Genomic DNA, 23,548 nt, shown 5'->3' with positions numbered 1-23,548 from the left:
CCTACTGTAGATAAGCAGTGCCCCAAAAATCTTCCTTTAACATGATGACAACCCTTTGCTTTTGGGAGGTTTCTACTGTCAAAAGTATAAATGATTCAATATCAGCAACTCCAACGGCTTAAGCTTGTGGAGTCATTGGTCGTTTCACATGGTACCAGAGCTACTGCCTCAGGCGCAGGTCATGGGTTCAAAAACCAACTACTCCTTGATATTGAAAATCCTTATGTACAGCTAACCCAAAAAAAAAAATGGGGCCACATGTGAGAGGGGAGTGTTAAAAGTATAAATGATTAAATAACACCAAGGCTTAAGCTTTTGTTGTAATTGGTCGTTTTACATCTACATCGTTGTTTTTTTAAACTTGATATGTCGTCCATCTTGTGGCGAATACACTATGATTAGCATCATCCTATGAAGAAGATTTTTGGGGCAGGGTCTGACTACTGAAGAAATCAATACATGAATGATTTAGATCATCCAAATAGCAGGGCCCTATTGTACCTTCTGACTTTTGTGACTTACCAACTTGTCCAAAAGCTTAAGCTGTTGGAGAAAGGTGTTATTTATCTTTTATACTTTAACACTCCCCCTCACGTGTCGCCCACTTGGCAAACACGTGGCACATGTGGTCCCACTTTGGACCGACCATCGCATGTGGATTGTTTACTATCCGGAAGGCTTGAACTCGAGACCTTTAGCTCTGATACCATGTTAACTAAGCTTTTGGAGAAGTTGGTAAGTTAACATGTATTTCCACAAAATACGGCCTATCATCTAAAAGGGAAGTGATGTATTCGCCCCCTTTTCTTCCTCGAGCCAGCCCCCTCCCATGCTTTTATGATTAATCTTTTACACTACAAGAGGGTGACCCAGTGAAGAAAAAGGGGCGAATATATCATTTTTTTAATAGATTTAAGTTGAACATTTAAGATGGGTTTCCTTGCACCAGCTCTCCAAATACATATTTGTAAATCATACCTACCAAAAATTAGAAGAAGAAGAGTCTCATCAGTTCATAGCAATTGAATTGGTGGTTGAGCTGGTTTGAACAGAATCCTTATCTTCACAAGTTTCAGTCAACAGTCCACTCTTACAAATATTGGGGCTATTCGGGCTTTGAATAAACTACAACTCAAAAAGGCCCAGACTCCAAATTGCGGGCAAATCCAAACCATTCGTTTTCCCAAAAAAGAAAAGAAAGAAAATTTGGTTTCAACATTTATTCTCAATTTAAAGGACCCCACAAAGGGCTCTTCCTGAAATACTCTTGTAGGCTTTAAAAGATTTTTGTCTCTCCTGAGAAAGTGAGCCGGGAAATGTCTTTAGAAAAATTGCCTAGCAAATTACTTATTTTTTTATATGGGTTTTTTCCAATAAGTACTTAATTTGGAAGGTGTATATTCCAAATAGTCATCGAAAACTATGAAATGACAAAAAGAAAAAAGTAACATTTTAAAATTTATTCTCTAAAGACCACTTCAATGAGTCTCATTCTCATTCTTATTTATATAGAATACATAACTCTCCCAATTGTCTAACACATTTCTTATATATACAATCTAAACGTACTTGCTCAACATATCATTTTTCTTATTCAGTTAATATACCATATTCTAAACGGTTTTCATGATATTAGCATAAAATCGGGTTGGTTCTAATTCATTTCCATATAGGTTTGACTTGGTCTATGGATTATTGCGTAAATATTTAGTTATTTAACTATGACCTGGTTATTTTGGAAGAGGAAAATGATTGTGCGCTCGAGAGCTTATATGCGCTCGAGGGCCCAAACACATGGGTCCCACTTTTTTGTAGTGATCCAAACCATTCATTTGCAAGGCCCCATCATAGATAGGGTGTGTATAAAAAATCAGATCCATTGGATCATCCTAACCCCTTCAAAAGTGGAGGGCAAAAATGGGTAGATTTGTGGCAAACGGTGTCTGTCCATTTTACCCTCCACTTTGGGATGGGTTAGGATGATCCTATGGAGGTGATTTTTTGTACACACCCTTTCTATGTAAGGGCCTTTCAAATGAATGCTTTGGATCATCCTAACAATGTGGGCACACATGAGTTTTGGGTAGGGGTGTAAACGAGCCGAGCCGAGCCGAGCTTGGTCAGGCTCGGCTCGGCTCGGTCAGGCTCGGCCAGGCTCGCGAGCCTCACCGAGCTCGGGTTATATCAAGTTCACACCCCTCATCTTCCCTGGACAGCCCTATCTAGTGTAATTTGACTACCTTTTTTACACTATGGGGGGTGGTCCAAGTAACAAATGGGGTTCCAAAAATGAAGTGACATATTTTGCCTCCCCCTTTCACTCCCTGGACAACCCTTTTAGTGTATATATTAATATATAATATATATATATATATATATATATATATATATATTTAAATATATTAAATTCTTAACGAGCCGAGCCGAGCCTGGCCTAAATCGGGCTCGGCTCGTTAAGGATTCGAGCCGAGCTCGAGCGAGCTTCCGAGCCCGAGCCAAAATTGACACCCTTAGTTTTGGGCCATTAAGTGCATATATATATAAGCTGTATGCGCTCGAGCGCACAAACATTTTCCTCTTAAATATACTCTGAAAATTATGTTCTTATAGAGAGAAATATCTTTTTTATATCTGAAATTTTCTCCAGCGCTCATTCTCATCTTTATGATACGGAATCCAACTTTTCTGGCATCAAAACCCCCTCAAATTTTACAATGTAGCTCTCAAAACTATATTCCCTATTTAAGTTCATATTTTCAAGTTTTTTAAAATTTCATGCAGCTTTAGTTATGCAATTTTTCTTACTTATGGATTTTTCTTTATTTTCAATATTAATCATTGGTGGGGCATTTTGAATATAAGAGATTTGCTAGGGAACATCGCACGGCATTTCAGGGCCACCTCAGATGAATTAAATGAATAAGACAAAATCTGTTGAAAAGGAAGCCAATGTGGCTGGTCTCTCATGCAACAGCCGGTCCGCGAAATGCCTTTTGAAATGGTCCCTAGCAAATCCCCATATAAGCGGCAGCTTAGATACGTAAATGAGATTTAAACATGTTTTTTGTATTTAGGTTTTGATTTTGGATGGTGATAATATGATGTTATGTTTACGGGAATTCATATAAGCACTCCCTTTTTTGATATACTCCTCTTTTTATTCTAAACTTCTCCAATTGGTTGCTAGTAGCTGGCCAGGAATGCTAACAGCCAAAGGTAGAAGTTCAAAATAAAGAGGAGGGGCAAACCGATCCAAATAAGCTTGAGAAAAATCAAACAAATTGAGTCATTTAAAAATAAGTTTTTTTATTATCTATAAATCCGCAATTGTAAAATATACACCGAATATTATTTATCAAGAACTATGCCAAAAAATTAAAATTTTAAAATATTTCTAATAAGCATTTTTTTAGGGACTACTAAGATTTTTTTTTTAACTTCATAATTTCAATGACTAATTGAGAAACACTTTGCAGATGGGAAATGATAAATGCGCCCCTTTTCATCACATGGGACACCCCACTACAGTGTACGTGGAAATCAAATCCGTTGAATCCTTCTGACGTGAAGTATATCAGCCCCTCTGCAGTCCATGAAACTGATACACTGTTGCTGGGTGTCCGAAGTGATGAAAAGGGGCGCATTTATCATTTCCCCTTGCAGATTAGGGCAAAGATCTCTTTAAAAATGACTATAAATAGAAACAATGTGCATTAATCGGATATTAAATCAAACACTCTTCACATTTTAAGTTATATATTGAGATGATCGATTTGTAGCATATACATTTTCACTTTTACTCAGTTGCATATTCTCCCGATCCGTTAGTCATTGAGCTTAAGCAGGCTTACGCTATGCTCGACATGACATGGTGTATGTTTGCATGCATGACACCTAAAAGGAATATCACTTTATTTATATTTAATTTGAAACATAATAATACAAAATTTTGGTTGATGAGATCCAGATAAGCACAAAACAGATATTGTTCCTTGAATTTCATTAGTTTTTTTTTCCTTTTAGAAGGAATACAAAAGGGAGAGATTGAGATCGAGAAGCTAAGAAGGAAAATGATGCTCATTCTCATGCTCTTTTGTCTTACGAGGATGAGAATGAGATGATTTATTGGGAACCTTTGAATAAAAAGAAGGGATGTGATGCAAATTCACTTATGATTATATTATTAAGTAAACCCATTAGTGGTCATTATCTAAAATAGATTATGGACTAACCTATTAAGACACCCAATAATGCTGAAACATATCCTACTAATAAAGTGGTGGTGTCTGGAATCTGGTCGAGAAAAACCATAAAAAATCTTTATAAAGTGTCTTAACCGAAGAATATAAGCTCTTCACAAGTTTAGTGGCCATGGCCCCCCCAAAGAACAATGCAGCCAGGTGAAAATTAGTTTGGCCCCCCCAAGTGTAAATTCCTAGCTCCGCCCCTGGATAGGATACCACATCTTAGTTCATATGGGGGAGACTCTTCTCTCTCTCTCTCTCTCTCTCTCTCTCTCTCTTTCTATTCTCTTAACCTGCTTTAAACGGTGAGTTGGGGGTGAGTATAATATGTACATTCATACATACATATATAGGCCTACGAATATACGCATTGCCTAGCTTGGGTTTCTTCTTTTATTGTGTTTTTAAACTCAAAAATTAAAGAAAATTAATCAAATATTATGGGAGGATAAAAATTTATCAGTTTTAAACATTCGAAAGACGCTAGGATTGCTTATTCAAGATTCCCATTTCCTCTCCGGTGATTTTTTTTTCTCTCTCGAAAACTCTATATGATGGTCCTTTATCCTTACTGTCCATCCAATGGGACCCACTATAGATGGCTCTTCACCCAAATCACACTGATCAAACAATCCTAACCATCTAATTAATGGATGCGTACCCAATTGAATGTGGACCAGTGCTCATTTTTGTTTCAACCCATTTGTTCATTTACAAGCCACCATCTGGACAAGTAGGAAATCATTCACTGGAAAAATTGTCCTTGTCAATCACTGCTTCACCCGAGTCAACACTCCCTTTTACCTCAGCTGAGTTCTCGTCCGAGTCCGGGTTTTAAAGAACTGGCCAGATGCGTAGCAGTGATAGGAGATAGCTTCTTATGAACAACCCATTCTCAGCGCCTAATTAAACATCGATCCCCACTTAAAGAACTTACTTCCAGATTGAAGTTTAACTGCTGCAGTTAATTTGCATGATCCTTCCTTTGTGTGCTTGGGTTAATAGAGTAGCCCAGGTTGATGTTATTCCCTTTGCAATCCTTGAATGTCGAAGGCTATAGATATGGTACCACAAAAATGTCCATGAAACTACTAGTTGCATGCCCAGCAAGAAATAGATACCCTATAATTTACTTGAAACTACTAGTTGCATCCCCAACTACTCGTGGTATGACACACCTATAATGACACGATGGATCCACCCTTGGTATGGCCCGTATGGCATAGATGTGCAATGAAATTTGTTGAATCCATCGTTAGTTTGTCACACTTATGAAATGAAATCTATGGAAGTTCTTAAACGTGGTCTTGTAAACTTAGTTTGCCGTCAATCAAAGGAATAAGTTTATGATCTCATATGAAATTAGGCCTAATTTTTTGGACAAGACTTCTTATAAAATGTTAATCATGACAGTTGAATACAGAAAGTTGGTTGAAGAGGATCGAAAGTGGATAAGAAATAGTGCAACAGTGATGTTCTTGATAAATAGTTCAAGATCAAGGGGATGGCAATATCAATGCAACTATCAAGCATATGCATACATCTAGACCTGGCAAACGGGTGGGCCGGGTTTCACCCAACCCGTACAGGTCCGGGTGGTATGGGCCGGGTCACAAATGACCCGGAATCTTACGGGTCACTATTTTGTGAACCCAGACCCCAACCATCCATGTGATGGGTCATAACGTAAATAGGTTGTGCCCAAAAAACATTTCCATAGGATGATCCTAGCCCTCTGATCTATGGAGGAATTGCATATTATTATTATTTATAGAAACCTCTATAGATCGGGGGCTAGGATCATCCTATGGAGTGATTTTTTGGGCACATCCCATTCATGTTGTGTTCCATCGCATGGATGGTTTAGATCAACCTACGATGTGGCTAGGATCATCCTATGGAATGATTTTTGGAGCACAACCCATTTCTGTTGTGTTCCATGACATGGACGGTTCAGATCATCCTATGATGTGGTCGTACCATACTTTCTGAAAAATACGGAATATACGGGCTTACACCATATAAAATCTCGATCATTTGGGTTTTTACGGGACCTGTCGGCACTCGCGGGTTTACCCAGCCCAGTATTGACAGATACGGGCGGGCAGGGTGGACCTGCGGGTCCGGGTCACTTTTTGCCAGGTCTACTACATACATCCATTATCAAGTTGAATATAGGTTACAGTTTCCAGAGGGGTCATCAATCCTAATATTACTGGCATTTCGGTAGTCAAAATCATGAAGAGCAGAAACATTACTGCCAATCTGTTATGATAAATAACATTGAACAGTTATTATTCTGTGTAAACAATACCCTGCATCTTCCTACCGTTTCTCCCTTTCTTCTTCATGACATCTTACTGTTACCCAATTGGATTTGATAGTATCACAAAACCCAGTTGAGCTGGTTCGCTTCTTAGTCCTCATTAGGTTTACAGCAGTTCAATCCAAGAATTTCCGCCTGAGCTAAGACGAGTTTTTCAGAACCCATTCCACCAATGTGGAAACCCCAAATCCTGTCGCAGAACGTTTCTTATCGTTCCATACAGGGCCAGCCATGTCTATATGCAACCATTGTACCTTCTCATCAACAAACTGCAAAAGTAGAGAGTTTGGTTTTCAGTTTCCAATCATTAATGTGTTCACTCCTAAGTTCGAACTGGACAAATATTCGTTTGCAAGACTGGAACCAAGGGCCAGGGAATTGCCTTTATTAATAAAGTAACAACGACACTACCACACCAGTGATGGTCTTCAATGATTTAGATCATTTAAATCTTATTGGCAAATTGCTAGTGCAATTAAGCTATGCTCTTTTAATCATTAATAACTGAGCTGATGATTGAAGGGAATACCACATCAAAATCTAATGGTATGGTACTTGGGATAGTGTGTGGTCATTGGTTCAAATCTTCCTCCACATTCAAAAAATGTGAAAGAAAGAAAGAAAAGATCAAAGTCCAAACCTGTTTCAAGAATAGAGCAGCAGTGATGGCACCACCTTGACGGCCTCCAGTGTTAACCATATCTGCTACTCCTGATTTCATCGACTCCCAATAGCTTTCCTCTAATGGCATTCTCCAGAACTTCTCTCCAGTAATATCTGAAGCTGCAAAGATCTCCCTTGCGAGTTCATCACTTGGTGTGAAAACTCCTGTGCGAATTTAAGGTTTGTTAGCATCAAATCAAACCAATTAGGACTCAGCTTTAACATTTCATATATATATATATATATATATATATATATATATATATATAGAGAGAGAGAGAGAGAGAGAGAGAGAGAGAGAGAGAGAGAGAGAGAGAGCTCTCTCTCTCTCTCAACTCGGCTAATGTGTGATTTCAATATGGAAAGGTTGCAAGTTTGAAGGTCTCGAGCAACAATTTACAAGCTCAAGCAAGATTCATATGATGTTAGAGATAATGTGTTTCATGCTCAAGGAAGACTCATTTAAAATGAAATAATCTAGAAAGAATACGGTCAGCGTGACAATACGATGTTAGAGATAATGTTTCACTACAATCAGATTTGAACATTATGACATCATGATTAAGTGGGTGCAAAGATCATTGCATGGTTCATAAATGCAAAATTGAAATCTGACAATGCACAAAAAGTTAAATCAGCGAGCTCCACATTCACTAAAATAAATCAATTTTAAATATCCAAAAATAAAAAAGAATGGGAAAAAAACAGGAATGATAATAAGGAAATTATGATAAGGGACAAAATAATCAGAGCACTTCCCTTTGGTAGTCGCATCAACAACAAGAAGAATGCCTTACTACAAAATCCCACTGGGAATGTAGAATTTGCAATCAGTAAAAGTAAAGTGGTACTGATAATCAAAAGCATCCAAAGAGAACAAGTCAGAAAATAAAAATGAAAATGATTTTCAATAATGGTTTCTCTTTTGGTTGTATAGTACGTGGTCCTACAACCAAACGTTCATAGTGAATGTTGCTTCATAATTAATATTTGTTAATACATTTTTTCTCAATTTTTAATTTCAGAAGCCACTATGACGGATGTTGACGAAGAAGAAAAAATAAAGTTTCCAGCAGAATGGTCCAGGATCATGTGCCATGAAATTGACATATCTCTAGCAAAAATGTAAACAACAATTCTAAAGATGTACGAGAAAATTATGCACACTATGTATAGCAGTATACCTGCAATATCAGGACCAAGGGCAACTATACAGGCCCCAGTTAGAGTTGCAAGATCAACTATCTGCATGCAACAGTCAAGAAAGGCATTAAGAAAACTCCCATCCTTGATACAATCAAAATAATATCAAATATTCAAAATTCTCGTGATGAGTAATGAGTGGGGAGAAACATCTCCCACATAACATAAAAACCTTTCCATTTTTTTTGCTGAACTCATGATCTAGGGCTTTTTCCATTTTTTGTTGATTTCTGTGTGTGCACATTAACTTTACTTTTCTTATGAGACTTTTGCTTAGGATATTCTATGGCATTTTTTTTTATTTTTTATAATAGCTTGTCACATTAACTCGTATCATTTCCTCACAGTTCAGAACAACCCAACCGATAACAATTACATGATATTGATGTAGGTTAAAATCTCTTGAAACTGTCATTGCATGATGCTTATTGCTTGTTATAATTGATTAAAATATAAGTTAAGATATTTTTCTAATCACCAAATAACTGACATCAACTAATATTTTCCCAATTACATTTTTATTTTGATCTTCAATATTTTCTTCATTTTCCCTTTTTAGTTTACAAAAAGTGTCCCTTTGCCTGAACTTTTAAAGGTTTCCATTCCAGAAACTTTATGCTGGTTCACATTTGGCACCTAGGACACATGTTCAGTTAACATTACATAAGCCAAGTTAGTATTTACATTATTCTCAGAGTTAATTCCACAAATAAGTTGCAAAAATGCATGATGTGATGGATTCTGAAGAATGAAGAGATTCTCATCTGTTCCTAAAACATAATATAGTATCATGCTTTTGCTTGTGCCACATACTTTCTCAGCACCTTCTTTGCAAGCATAAACCAAAGCATCTGCAAGTGTTAGTCTACCTTCTGCATCAGTGTTATTGACCTGCAATATAGGATGAGGGCAGAGAACCATGCTTAAGTACACAATTGTTGAAATCTTCACATAGAAAATCAGGCTCTTGCATATGTCAGATAACAGCTCTAAAATTCAATTAGAAAATTCAATTAGCCCCTCAAAATAATGTTGATATATGTAATGTCATGTACAAAGTACTCATCCACCGGAAAGTATGGTCATTATTATTATTGATCTTGAACATCTGACTGTTGACAATCAATTACAGTGAGAATTTGTTACTTTGTCAAAGTCGGGTAGTCATTAATGGCATCAAAGTTTAAAAAAAAATGTCATTTCATACTGCAAAGAACCTATCAATTTCATTAATGCTATCAATTTATCAACAAAATTAATTCCTCAACAGAGAGATGTCCATATGAAAGAAATACAGAAAAACAAAAAGATTCCCATGCAACAACCAATCTGTAATTCAGCATGTTCTGAAATATAATTATAAGAGCAAGTTACAAGAATGATTAGAACTACTTAGAATGGAAGAGGGGAAAAAACCTAGCATCGAGTTTTACAAAATGTTAATTCTCAATTCTTGGGTCATTTTGTATAAATAAGACTTGTGAACCTTTTGGAAGCAGTCAAGTTGCAATAATATATGTGGCATGTTAATTCAGAAGCAGATGCCACACTTGCTATGTTGCATTGTGTGACGGAGAAAGGCATTCAATAAAATACATGGTAAGACATGCAAATTGCACAGTACTGGTCTAATTCTTTAGCCCGGTTGAGACATTGATACCACATTTCAATGAGACCACGTTTTTCATTTCAATAGAACCACAACTAGGTCTCCCTCATAAGGTGTCACATGCGTCGCCAGTCTCTGAAGGAAATCGTGAGCCAACAGTACCCAGAATGTTCATATAACTGTTTTTGTTTGTAACATTGACATCCATGATCAATTAGGCCAAGTCAGTAAGAACTATGTCATAATCCAAGACATATCACAAGATAAAGGTGTGTGCCAAGAAGAGTGAGGGGAACTATGGCAATCGCTTTTCTATTTTTTTTGGAATGGTAGAACTATGGCAATCTTAAACAGGTGCTGAGACAATAAAAGCTAAATATCAGGAGTTGAAGACAAGTATAATGGTACAATACATCTGTTCTATCTACCCATTTTAATTGTCTACAAATCTTCAAAGTGGGATTAAGAGACATGCAAGAAAGTGAGTGACAGGTGATTCACCTCTTTTGCTTATTTTCATAAGCAACCAATGAATTTCTGTCTTAAGTTCATTAGCAGTGGTAATATGCATTTCTTCCATTTCTTACTCTTGATATTCACTGAGAAATCGTAAGCTTATAAAGTCGCCAAGACAAATTATGAAATTGGAAGATAATTGCAAAGAAAGCATTAACGAAGAACAATATAACAGCATGACAGGCAGACCCCTAGATGGCCCATGGGGATGGACTCCAATTTCTTTTTTCTTCTCTTTCTTTTTTTTCTAGTGGAGGTAACTACCTTTTGTAGATAGCACATAATTTTGAAGCTATATGAAGACAGTAGTGAGCACATGAGATAAACAAAACTCAGAGTGACATCATAAAGCCTCCACAGATTGACGCCCTCAACAAGCAGAAGAGTTACCTCGATTGTCTTTCCATTTGAAGCTGTCACTATGTCTCCTGGTCTCATGCCTGTACCACTAATCATGTTCTCACAAGCAGCAACAATGAAATGAACCTGAAAATACTCAAAAGCATGCAAAGTCACTTTCATTTGTGAGAACGTCCACCAATATTGAAGATCTGTTTAGTTTTGGATTCCCAAAAGATGAATAATGAAGACCAACTTGCCTCTACCCCTGGAGGTTTAATTTGACCTATGGCTTTTGCAGCACCTAGGGCTGCTGCAGAACCCCCCATGTCAAATTTCATAAGCTCAATCATACACCCAGGCCCTGTCTTAATATTGTAGCCACCACTGATAACAAAGAAGATCAAATGCTCATTCAAGAACCCCATATAAACTGAGAGCCATCACATTCTCTTCATTGCAAGAGTTATTTAATTATGACATGTATGATTGCCACTGCTAAATACACAAATCACAATCTCGATTTTACTAATGTATTAAGTAACTAAGTCAAATCAAGTTTGCCAACAAGAATGAGATTGGCCCAACAAAATGTAACCAGATCACATTGCAAAGCTGAGATACAACATATATAGCAATAGTTGGCATTTACGTAAGGTATGTAAATTGTAAAAAGTGAAAAGGGGGGAACAAATCATTCTCTGGTTAACAATGTTATAATTTTTTTTCATATTTTTTCCTTGAAGAAGAATAACAATATGTGGGTTCTTAGAAAAAAATGCATACCTGTCGAATGTTAATCCCTTCCCAACTATCGCCAGCTTGGCCTTCACTTGCCCATTCAGAGGTTTATAACAGATATGGATAAAATGAGGTGGGTTAGCAGACGCAGCAGCAACACCCAGATATGAACCCATCTTTAATTCTTTGCATTGATCTGCATCCAATATTGTTGCAGTAAGAACATCACTGAACTCGGCAGCAATTCCAGAAGCCTCGGCAGCCATTACCCCTGAAACATAAGAGCCAAACAATTCAAGTCTTCAACAGAACCATCATTCACTCTCATCTCAAACACAAATGAAGCAAATATCACCAATCAAATAAATAGGAAAAAAAGTGGACTGAGATCAGCAAGCCTCATGTCAGATAATATATAAACCAGCAATTAAAAACGTTTCTTACGAACCAGGGGTAAGTACATTTGGCGGCGCATTTACAAGCTCCTTCCCAAGAATCACTCCAGAGCAAACATCAACTGCATACTTAAGCTTGTTTTCTAGTTCAGGTCCAGTCCCGAGACCAATAATATCCACCGACTTAAGTAATGGCTTTTTCGATTCTGATTTAAACCTATTGTCTTCATAAACCCCAAGCACGGTTCCTAGAGTAATCAAACCACCACAGTAAGTTCAAGAACAAACTCAGGCAAATGACAAATTGATAAAATAAACAAACCATTATTATTCAATGAAGTTAAACTTGAAAAAAAAAACAAAAAAAACAGAGAGACAATCATGATAAGATTTTGCAAATCTCAATCCTAAGAATAAACGCATATATACCTGATGCAATTGCAGAAGCAGTGTGGAGCTTCGTATCTGAGGAAATCCCTTCAGAAGAAGCAAGAACAATTGCCACATTACTCGCTTGGGCAGCTTTTGCGGCTGATGCAATGGCCTCGCCTAGGCCTTTGTAAGTGGTTGTAGTAGTGGAGGGCTTGCATTGCCCAAGTCCAATCAAGCCGAGCCGTCTGAAACCCAAACCAGGAAGCCTGAGAATTGTAGACTGACCGGCTTTTCCAGTGAAATCCTCCTCTGCCGATGCTTCGCCTAAAAGGCCACCAAGCTGGTTGTCTAGTCTTCTCAAAATAGTGTTCTCAAATTTGGAATTACTGTCCTTAGACATGTCCTTCTCTGATACAGCAACTGCAAGAATGTCCCCTTTCCATTCCGAAAAATCGGTCTCTTTTGCAGAAAATGCAATCTAAACAAAAACATATAAGATTTAGTGTACTTTAAAGGAGCAACGTTTCGAAGCACTACTGGCTTGTAAATGATCAAGAACAGTGGATTTACTAGAAAAAAAAAGTGATATTCATGGATAAAGAACCACTAACTTATCAACTAAAAACCCATGTGGGACGCCAAACCGAAAACCAAGCCCACCAAAACCCAAATCACTCACACAAAAAAACCAAAAACCCATGAGGGACGCCAAACTGAAAACCAGAAAGCCACATCTCAGTAGACCCAATTCCCTCCAGCAATTTCATCAAAAACAACTTAAATGCACATATGCTAACAAAAGAAAAACACTTAAATACATGAACAAAGCATTAAAAAGAATAAGAACTGTATTAAAAAAAAAATCATAATAATACAGTACACAGACGACATTATTAATAAAAGATAAAATAATACATCCAAAAAACTAAGCCCCCAGCGCCGCCCCCCCCCCCCCCCCCCCCGGGAAAAAAAAAACCTAAAATGTCCTTGAAGAACTTCTATCAAACAGGTGGCCTGCAGGCAAAGGCCACCCACCCACAAGCACAACTCAAAAAGAAGCTCAAACTAACAAAAAAGAAATAATAAGGAACCCATTGAGAGAGAGAGAGAGAGAGAGAGAGAGAGAGAGAGAGAGAGAGAGAGAGAGAGAGACCTCGGGAATGGCACTAGCAGAAGGCTTGGTAAGGCCGAGAGAGGCGTGGGGAATGAGCGTGTGGGCCATACGCAGCCGGCGGAAAGAAGGAGGAGGAGCGGCGATGAAGAGGCGGAGGATAGGACAAGTGTGTAGTTTTGTAAAGACGGGAGACGAGGAACTCCCAACAAGCGAACTAACCACGGCAGCAACAGCGGCCATCCTCCTGTTATCCTCTTCCTATTTATTCAGTCGCTCATAAATTCGCCCCCTACAAGTCCCGGTTAGCCCCCTTGTACCTTTTTCCCTCTCTCTTCCGTATAGGGTCTCACACAGTCGCAACCAGTATACCCTCCCTGGGGGCCAACATATGAATTGTTTATATTTTGAACAAGGTAGGCCCACTTTGTTTGAAGATCCAAACCGTTCATTTGTTGCCTCAAAATAATCTCGCTACATGCTTCTAACTTCTAACTCTTCCAAAAGTAGAGAATTATGAATGTCTTACAGATGGAAAGGTTTAGACCATCCGATAGAGAAGATTTTTGGGCAGGGAAGAAGCTCATAGCGCCAGGAAGCACTGCCAGCTCCCTATTATCAGAGCCAAAGCTGCGGTCAGTCATTGAAAATGCACGTCAAATTTTCAAGGTAGGTTCTTCCAACCTTGTTTTCCTTATCATTTCATTTTCTTCCTTCACTTTGGCTTTTCATTTCATTCATTCTAATTTAGGTATGGCTTCTATTCCACGTTTTTACTCACAGTGATTGTTCATTATGATGTGCCTGTGTTAGATTCCATGCAATTCAGGAATTGGGACCTATATCGTTTGTATAGGGGTTTTATTAGAAATTGGAGAAGGAAATAGTCGTAATCTGGACACACCGAGGAACCGGAGATGTTTCAAAAGGCCTAACTATGGGGCATTTTGAAATGAACAATTAAACTGCCCTTTTAAGTGACCGTTATAATAAAGGGCGGAGAGAGACAAACCACCCGCTTTTGATTTCCGATCAGCAAAAAGTTAAAAAAGGCAGCTTTTGCTGGATCGAAAATCAAGGGTGGAGGGGTTCTCTCTCTCCGCCCTTGTTATTTTGAAGGTCGGGCACCATATAAGTTCTCGTTCCCAAGAAAACGGATGTTGAAGTTATGCTTTAGGGCCAATTTTTATGCCACCAAAAATCGTTTGCATATGATCTTATATGCATTGTAGCGTATAATTTTGAATGCAAACAATGGTTACATTTGGTCTCATATCTACCTTTTTAAGTGGCTTCCAAAGTAGCCGCACTGTCCCATTTTCAAATAAGATCAACTCAAAAGTAATCTTATTTGCAAATAAAGACTGAATTTGAGGGGTCATTGACTTCCATTTTGCTGTCTTCTTCTTTAAGGAATTTTGCTTTCAAGAATGCTTTTTCACTTCCTAAAAAACATCTTGTATTGGCACTCCCCAAATTCCTTCCTTGCCAAAGCCCAGCTTAGCAAAAAAGACTTGATAACCACAATCACTTTTCGCATTGCTGCAACCTTTTCCTCAAAGATACACTGCTTCTGGCCTTCAAGATAAACTACATCACCGCCGCGTAAGAATGTAATCAACCTCTACCACCAAATCATCGACAATTCAACCTTCGATAACATCTCATGAAATGTCCACATGATACAAGACAATCTAAGAACCGTGCGCCAAATCCATGCCGCCATATTAAGAAAATATTTCTCTTTAATGTGTCTCCATTGATTCAAGGAGAAAATGGCAGGTAGTACATGTTTGTTTGTTCTGATTCACGAAAAACTAAATGTTCCCGCTGCTGGAAGCAGATATAGGATACTGAAATGATAGGGTAGCGCTGGATACCATTGCCTACACCAGTGTGTAAGGGGAGTTTGTTTCCAAATTAGAACTAGCAACTTAGATATCAAGTGCGAAAATGCTCTGAATCTAGATAAAATATTTTTTTCTCCACGATGTACAATAATTGTTAAATATTTTATATATCAAGTGCGGAAATGCTAATTTTAGGCCTGTTTGTTTTGGATTTTGAGAACTAATGTGTACAAAGCTGATTACTGGACTCAAAATTAAGGCCCTCTTTGTTTCGATTTGAGAACCGTTTGTTATTCCAAAACTGATTATCAGTCACAGATGAGAAAAAAAAGAAGATTTGCTTGCTCCTACTAGTAATCAGTTCACCTTACATGAGCCTACCAGCATTGCCCACGTAAGGAGACTGAAATTGGCACCACCATGTTTTAAGAATTGCACAAACTCAGCTTGTCTTTTCTTTTTTAATAGACTTTAGAAAGCTTTTTAGGAACTGTAATAACCTTCGACAGCTATTTAAAACAGAGGAGACAAGGTGGATTTGTGCAATTATTAACATGGTAATGCACATCAGCAGCCTTTTTTAAATGTACTTTATAATCGCCCTTGGTTTCATTTGACTTCATAAAAAATCAAAAAGTGCCTTCTTTAAATGATCTTTGTTATATGCTGTAAGGGGTGCTTGAATCATGGCCTGAGAGACAGAGCAACCAAATGTGCGAGGCATCTCGGCAACTCTACGGTCGGAAATCAATTAAGCCAGACACATCTATTTTGAAGAGTGATTCATAACAGAGGCAATGCAGTGCCACTATCGAAACAAAGGGCATGGATCACATGTTTTGTATTTGTGTGAATGGCACTCAAGATACCACGACCCCGTATGAAAATGAGATAATGTCCTGCTTACCCCCTAGGTGGTAACCTAAGAAAGTGAGGGGATAACACCCAACATCCAAAAGCCAAAGATACAGTCACATACATCAGTTGATGCTGATTTTCTTAAAACGTGAGAAAATAAAATAGAAGCAATTCACCAAGCAATGCAGAACACTTTTTAACTGTCAAATGTCAATAGCCTTATATATTTAGTCTATTTAAAGTGACTTGGTCTATATAAACAAATATCCATGGTTCACTGTTCCACAAATTCCCCCCTGCAATACCACAAGCTCCCTTCTGTCTTTAATACTAAGCCTTAGGAAGATCCAAAGCAAACGCAGGTGTCAAATCATCTTAAAAAGTCCGTATTACTACCAACCAACAACACACATCCAACAAAATCCTGACTACGCTATCAAAAGAAGAATTACCATTGGCAGGATAGACACAGGATGGTGTAGATAATTATTTGGGGCCGATGTCCTTCAGAGCACAGATCTGCTCTTCCCCCATTGCATTCATGACGGTTACCACCATATCTTTTCCATCCCCAAATCCATCTTTAATCTGCAGAATTAAAATCAAAAGCAGTGTTAAGACTTTGTGCCAAATGTTCCAAAACAATTAAGACCTAAAACTCTGCATGTAGTTTACTCGGGTATGAAGAAGACTGGGTACAAACCTGGGTAAGAAGATTGTCATCGGTGGGAAGCCTCAAATCATCCTTGGTATTTCCATTTTCAGTCAAAAGACTCACCTGCAAGAAACAATCTCAAGTTTGTTAGCTCTAATAAACCCAGACCCAATAACTTCCAAAAATGTTGAGGCTAAAAAACAAAGACTTACAAAACCATCTTCAGATATATCAATCAGCTGATAGTCGGTACGATTAACGTGGGGCACCTACGGTAAAAGGAAAAAAAAAAAGAGTAGCAATAATAATAATAATTAAATATTTGATTTGGTGCATCTATGCCAACAGGTGGTTTTCTATACTTCATCATATCAAGGGAGGTAACACAAAAGAGCTTACATCACAGTTATGGGAAGAAGGCACGATATCTTCGAGCTTCTTGCCGTTAAATATATCAATCGCAACAAAGTGGCACTTGGCATGACCATGCTTGCCAGTTTTGGAAGTGGAAACCTCAACAACCTGTTCCCAAAAAACCCATTTGTAACAAATATGAGAGCTAGTATGGCATAAAATTCAAATCAAAGAAACAGTCCACATGCCATGCCTAATGTTGTATTCCATAAGAGAGAAGGTGAATGTATATCAATAAAGAATTTGAGTACATAAAAAATAACTGCATAAGCACAAGAACATTTTAATGATATCGTAGAAGAGCAATGAAAACATCCAGCACAGTACAGAAACACGACATTATAGTGTCCAGAAACTCTAAAAATTATATAACCATTTCAAGGAACAATAAAACAAACAAACTCCACATCTAAATGACTATCTCAATATAATAATAATAACCAGACAATTGAGAGACAATCTAAGGAACACAAATACAAATGCAGATAGACTGGATGCAGGACTAACCTACTTTTGGGGCAATGAGACGAATTTGATCACGAGGCCATCGTGATAAATGGCATTCACATACCTTTCTTCACCACTTTGAGGGGGCATTAGACAAGGAACACTATTTCCTTTTCCTAACCACCTCCAATAGAAGAGAGGATCAGATTCATAATTCACCATGAAATTTATCCTCAAGAAATAATTTTTTTCATCTTGGTCCTCTGCGTTCTGCAACACTTCAACCTTAAGTGCAATACTAAACCAAACCCCCAGTACAAAGCCTTTGTGGCCCTCCACCCCTGCACAACTAGTGCCACCCACCAAAAGCACCACGACCCAAACCACCTATCAAATCCCAAGCCCGCTCACATATGGTATGCAGAAATGAGTTCAGATAATGACTGACAGGGAAATAAGGACATGACATTTTCTTACGACATGGGGCTGAATTTGAGTATCCAATACGATGACATAGAACACAAGACATAAATAAGGGTAAATGATATGAAGGGCATTCCCTGAGACCAGCATGTTTGGTCAGACCGCTATCTGCACACATGGCACAGTGAGTGGCCATCCCTGCTCTGGTATCCTCATATGTATCCTGCTAGCACTCCTCATAAATAAAATAACCAAAAAACTTGACTAGTTTAAGTTACAACCTAGAAGACTGAATTAACAATAAAATTTAAAATAGCTTCTAGAAGACTCGCACACATAAAAATTGAGATTATAATTGCAGCCATGCGGCACCAAATAAGAAAAAAAAACATAGGATTCAATGCAAGAGTGACATGTTTGAAACAAGTCAATATCTAGATATCATAGCAGCTCAACACTGTCGAATCCCAAGCCCACACACTACATGTCTGAGTTTCAAAGCTCGGCCAAGCACCTCTATAGGAGATCTTGGTCAAATAAGCATATGCTACCGTGCTAGTATCTCGAATACCAGCCCAAAGGAGGAAATGGGATCTTTAAAAGGGAATTACAATTGCTTAGTTCTCAGCGAAGAAATCTTTTTGGAGGCAAAGATATAGAGCCCTAGAGATATAAAGCCCTTTGGCTGAAGGAAAGGAAAAAAAAACATTGCTCACTTTCATGGGCATTGTTTTGAAGTCTTACGATTTACGATTCAAATCAAATTTATGGATTACCATTTGAATCCTATGATTGAATCTTAATTAGTATGAATATTGTGATTTTCGATTGAATCTTACGATTCGATCGTAAATCGTACGTTTATACGATTCACGATTTATCTGAATCAAGTTATGTATAAAGAAAATAAGATTATTTTTCGAAAGACCCCTACATAAGAAGAAACCTTCAAAAGCACTCTCGTGAGAAGGTAGAAGACAAAGAAGGAGGAGTTCAAAAGAATCAAACCAGTTTGTACCAGTCAAACACATTGAATGTGCTCGAGGGCGTTACTTGCATCGAAGTGGGAAACGACTATAAAGTAGACAATATCGACGAATCACTGATATTTGTCATTTGATGTTTGATACTTTGAGAATTAAGATGGATCTTATGTCTTACTATTTTGAAGAATCCAATATGCATGTGTTTGGATGGAAATATATGATTAGTATGCGACAAGTTTGTTAGCCAACAATTCATATTATGATATTGAATACCTAATCATGATAGTTTCTATTTAAATTATGAATTTGAACAAAAAATGAATAATTGCTTACTTTATTATTCTTTTATTATTTGTGTGTGAGAATAAATCTTACGCCCCCTATTATGATTTATGATTCAATTCTGAAATTTCAAAACAGTTCACAAGATAGCAAGTGCCACAGCGAGTGCCAAGTTCCAGGAGACGGGTTAATCACCTTGATTCATTGCAGATAAATGGGGGTGCTCAGGGAGGAAAAGGAAGTTATAATAAAGGAGATTGTGGAGTTCAGCTCGAGACTGTACACTTGAGAAAATATCACCCGCCCAAAATCTGATGGTGTGCCATTTTTTTAAAGGCTGGATGAGAGCAAAAAAGTTCTCCTAGAGAAACAATTTGATGAAGGGGTGAGATTGAGTTTCTTTGCCTTAAGCAGAGATATAGAGGTAAAGCACCAGGCCAGATGGATTTTGTCGGGCTTTCTTCCAAAGCTACTGGGATGCCGTGAAAGCCGACATCAAAACCTCCATGGAATTCCATGACAACCTAGAGTTAGACAGAGGGATTAGTTTATTGAGCTAATCCCCAAGATTAAAGGAGCAACGAGTCTAGCAGAATTTCAACCAATCAGCCTAGTCAGTGCCTCTACAAAGTTTTGGCTAAAGTGATGGCAGAGCGGTTAAAGAAAGTGTTACCAAAGGTCATATCAATTACTTAATCGGCCTTCGTTCAGGGAAGGCCAATCTAGATAGTGCCTTGATCGCTAACGAGGTTGTTGATTATTAATTCAAGCTGGGAGGGAAGGGTATCATATGCAAGTTGGAATGGCGAAAGCCTACAACTGAGTAGAATGGGATTGCCTGGAATATCTCCCGAGGAGAATGGGCTTTGGAAATCGGCAGTGCGCTTGGACGATGAATTGGGTATCCTATAGGGATGGGGCTACGAGATGGGCTTTTACGGGTCCTGTGGGGATGGCAGACAAATGAGGCAGAGGTTAGAGGCTTAGAGCAATTCTCCTGGGGCTGAGAATTATAGATGGTAGCACCACAGACAGCCTGGCTGTAGAGGGGGAGTCCCTAAATGTGATTAGATGGCTGAAGGGTATCCATTCATTCCCATCCATGGAGATATCGATTGACGATATCAAGGACACGTGACGGGCTTATCCATCTCCTATCAAAATATCAAAAGAATAGCAAATATTGAGGCTGATTGGCTAGCTAATCGGCTAGCTAGAGCTGGTGTAGCCAAGGAGAGGCAAGATATTTGAGTTACCAACACAATCACCCCCCCCCCCCCCCCCCCCCACACACACACACCTCTTAAGAGCTTTTGGCTATTCAACCTTCCCTCTCATTTTTCTTCCTCTTGTACTAACCATCTCGGTCGTCGAGGTGCTCTCCCCTTAGCTTAATAAATCTTTTCATCATTTCAAAAAAAGAAGGAAAAATGATAGAGAAAGTCTTCAAATCAAGCACAAAACTCTTCAAACCAGATGATAATAAACTTGCAGTTCCTGTCTGAAATCATTCGTCAACCAAATTCGCAATCATTTTCGGCAAGAAATCCAAAGATTTCAAGATTTCAGAGATCTCTTATCGAATGGAAAATGTTGAAACACATCAAATCACGCTTAGTATACACGTTCTTTAGCTATCATCTCCCTTCTCGCCTTGTTAGAATAAAGAACTGACAGCTGCCCCTCTTTCCGCAAGAAATCCAAAGATTTCAAGATTTCAGAGATCTCTTATCGAATGGAAAATGTTGAAACACATCAAATCACGCTTAGTATACACGTTCTTTAGCTATCATCTCCCTTCTCGCCTTGTTAGAATAAAGAACTGACAGCTGCCCCTCTTTCCCTTCTTCCTCCTGTTCTTCCTTACCCTGACCCACAGCCATATTTCAGATGATGGTGCATTGGATTTCTTTCTCAAGCACCCAAGTACCGTCTCCTCATTAACTGATCTTTTCTTTCTTCTGAATATGATGAACCGAGGCTTCACATCTTTCTATGATTCTTAATAAGTCACATTTTTTTTTCTTTTTTTTTTCCAAGAGAGCATTAAGGTTTAAGCTGTTAGACCATATATTAGCGCCCCAGCAGTAGGTTATACAAAAAAACGAATGAGCCTCATGAAATTATTATTTTTTCGGTTGGGCAAATACTAGTTCCTTTCATACACGACAAATTGTTTCTTTGCACATGAACGAGGACAGACCCTTCCCTCAAAGTGGGTCAAGAGGCTGATCTTCCCTCTAAGGAGATTAATCACGTTGCGAACCGATTCGGGTTCGTAACATTTGGTACCAGAGCAGCACGACCCAGTATCATAGAGGAGAAAATCGAAGGAGTAATGGATCAGTGAGATGAGTCAATAAGAGAGATCAAAAGGCAACTAGCTTCTAGGAATACCAAGTATAACAAGATGGTATTGTCGCTTGGCATGAAAGTAGAAGAGCCACCATGTTATAGGAATATGAATGAAGAGTTCAACGAGAGCACCACCGAGAAGGCTTGTATGACAAAAATGAAGAAACGAAAAAAGGAGTGAAAAGAAGAAGAGCGAAAGAAATCACATAGACGAGAAAGAGAAAAGGCAGCAAAATAAAGGGGTCGATAACTACGGGGTCGATAACTACCAGCGTCATCAATTCCGAGAAGCTTGCTGCCGAAAAAGCTTCCAAAACAACACAACGAAGGAGATTTGATGCACGGCATGATTAGATTGCTCAGATCCCCAACTAATTCTCTAGTGGTATGTTACGTGCCTAGATGGGCCCCACTTGGGAGGAAAAAATTAGTGCTAGAGAATATTAGATCCATTCAAATATGATAGTTGATTATAAGGGTGGTAGATTAGGTAGTTAGGTCAGATTAGGAAACTTGGATTAGGAATACCATATCTAAATTGTTAACTTAGCAACTTTTCCAAAAGCTTAAGCTGTTGGAGAAAGGCATTATTTATCTTTTATACTTCAACACTCCCCCGCACGTGTGGCCCACTTGGCAAACACGTGGCACATGTGGTCCCACTTTGGGCTGACTATCGCATGTGGATTTTTGCTATCCGGGAGGTTTGAACTCGAGACCTTTCGGCTCAGATACCATGTTAACTTACCAACTTTTCCAAAAGCTTAAGTTGTTGGAGAAAGGCATTATTTATCTTTTATACTTCAACATAAATTTTACATTATCTCTTTCTATGTTTATCTCTGAGTGCTTTATATACTGTTACTGGAAAGGAATGAAGAAATTTATCCCAGAAATTGTGTGTTTGAACACGGAGGAGGAGAGAACCTTCCCTCGAAGTGAGGCTGATCTTCCCTCTAAGAAGATCAATCCCGTTGAAAACGGATTCAGGTTCTTAACAGACTTTATCACAGTAGGAAACCAATATCAAACAAGAAAAATCAGAAATTAACAAGATCTTAAAAAAAGGAAAGAAACCCCAAAGGACAAGACTAATGAACCCATAAAAAATAATGAACGGGAGAAATAATTTCCACTGGAAAACGATCTACAGAGGCCGAAATATGTAGGAGGCGGCAAAGAAAAAGAAAAAGAAAAAACCCAATCATCCCATAAAAATCTGAAAAACCCAAGAAAGAAAAGAACAATCAATCAGAGACAAAAGATAATCAATTACAGATGATTCTAATCTAAACCCAGAAAAATGTATCAAACCCTTGAAAGCATATTCCACATTAAAAACCCAAGATCTCGTATAAAAAACAAAAAACCTCACAAAGTTGAAATCAAGGCCATAAAAAACCCAATCAAACACAGTAGAACCCATAAAAATAAAATAAAAATCTAACAAAGTTGAAATAAAAGGGCATAAAAACCCCAATCAAACACAGTAGTAGAACCAAGCACATCCTTAGATCTTATACAAGAACAAAACCCTAAAAAGAGAAAATAAGAAGAGAGATTATTATTACCTTGCAGGGCCTACCCTTTATAACAATATAACCATTTTTGCGAATGGTTCCTGCCTGTTGAGGATATGTCTTTGACGCACCCGCGTCAGCCTTCGACTCGAAGTGATGCTCCTCATCAGACATCTCTCTCTCTCTCTCTCTCTCTCTCTCTAAACCAAGAAGATGATGAAATTTAAGAGGGGGCTACA

General features: G+C 38.2%; 2 protein-coding genes across 3 annotated transcripts; both read right to left on the bottom strand.

Moving 5' to 3' along the window:
• Positions 1-6,439: 6,439 nt before the first annotated feature.
• LOC143849846 (leucine aminopeptidase 1-like) lies at positions 6,440-14,039 on the bottom strand. Its single transcript, XM_077359110.1, has 10 exons — positions 13,562-14,039; positions 12,466-12,886; positions 12,090-12,284; positions 11,687-11,912; positions 11,161-11,287; positions 10,952-11,047; positions 9,250-9,327; positions 8,418-8,478; positions 7,211-7,398; positions 6,440-6,839 (listed from the first exon to the last, which is right to left on the bottom strand). Exons 1-10 carry the CDS (start codon positions 13,760-13,762, stop codon positions 6,711-6,713), a joined length of 1,722 nt encoding a protein of 573 aa, XP_077215225.1. The 5' UTR covers positions 13,763-14,039; the 3' UTR covers positions 6,440-6,710.
• A 2,359-nt stretch (positions 14,040-16,398) lies between these two features.
• LOC143850357 (eukaryotic translation initiation factor 5A-2) lies at positions 16,399-23,548 on the bottom strand. Of its 2 annotated transcripts, XM_077359617.1 has the most exons (6): positions 23,361-23,548; positions 17,282-17,404; positions 17,095-17,151; positions 16,931-17,005; positions 16,680-16,815; positions 16,399-16,563 (listed from the first exon to the last, which is right to left on the bottom strand). In XM_077359617.1, the coding sequence occupies exons 1-5, from the start codon at positions 23,481-23,483 to the stop codon at positions 16,714-16,716; spliced, it is 480 nt and encodes a 159-aa protein (XP_077215732.1). In that variant the 5' UTR covers positions 23,484-23,548; the 3' UTR covers positions 16,399-16,563; positions 16,680-16,713. The 2 variants fall into 2 exon arrangements, with proteins under 2 accessions (XP_077215732.1, XP_077215730.1); XM_077359615.1 differs by having other exon boundaries at positions 16,399-16,815; positions 23,361-23,547.

This window comes from Tasmannia lanceolata, unplaced genomic scaffold, assembly GCF_043159265.1.
Source record: "Tasmannia lanceolata isolate RefF3 unplaced genomic scaffold, GAP_Taslan_0.1 ptg000018l, whole genome shotgun sequence".
NCBI lineage: Eukaryota > Viridiplantae > Streptophyta > Magnoliopsida > Canellales > Winteraceae > Tasmannia > Tasmannia lanceolata.
This window is presented reverse-complemented; position numbering and strand designations above follow the sequence as displayed.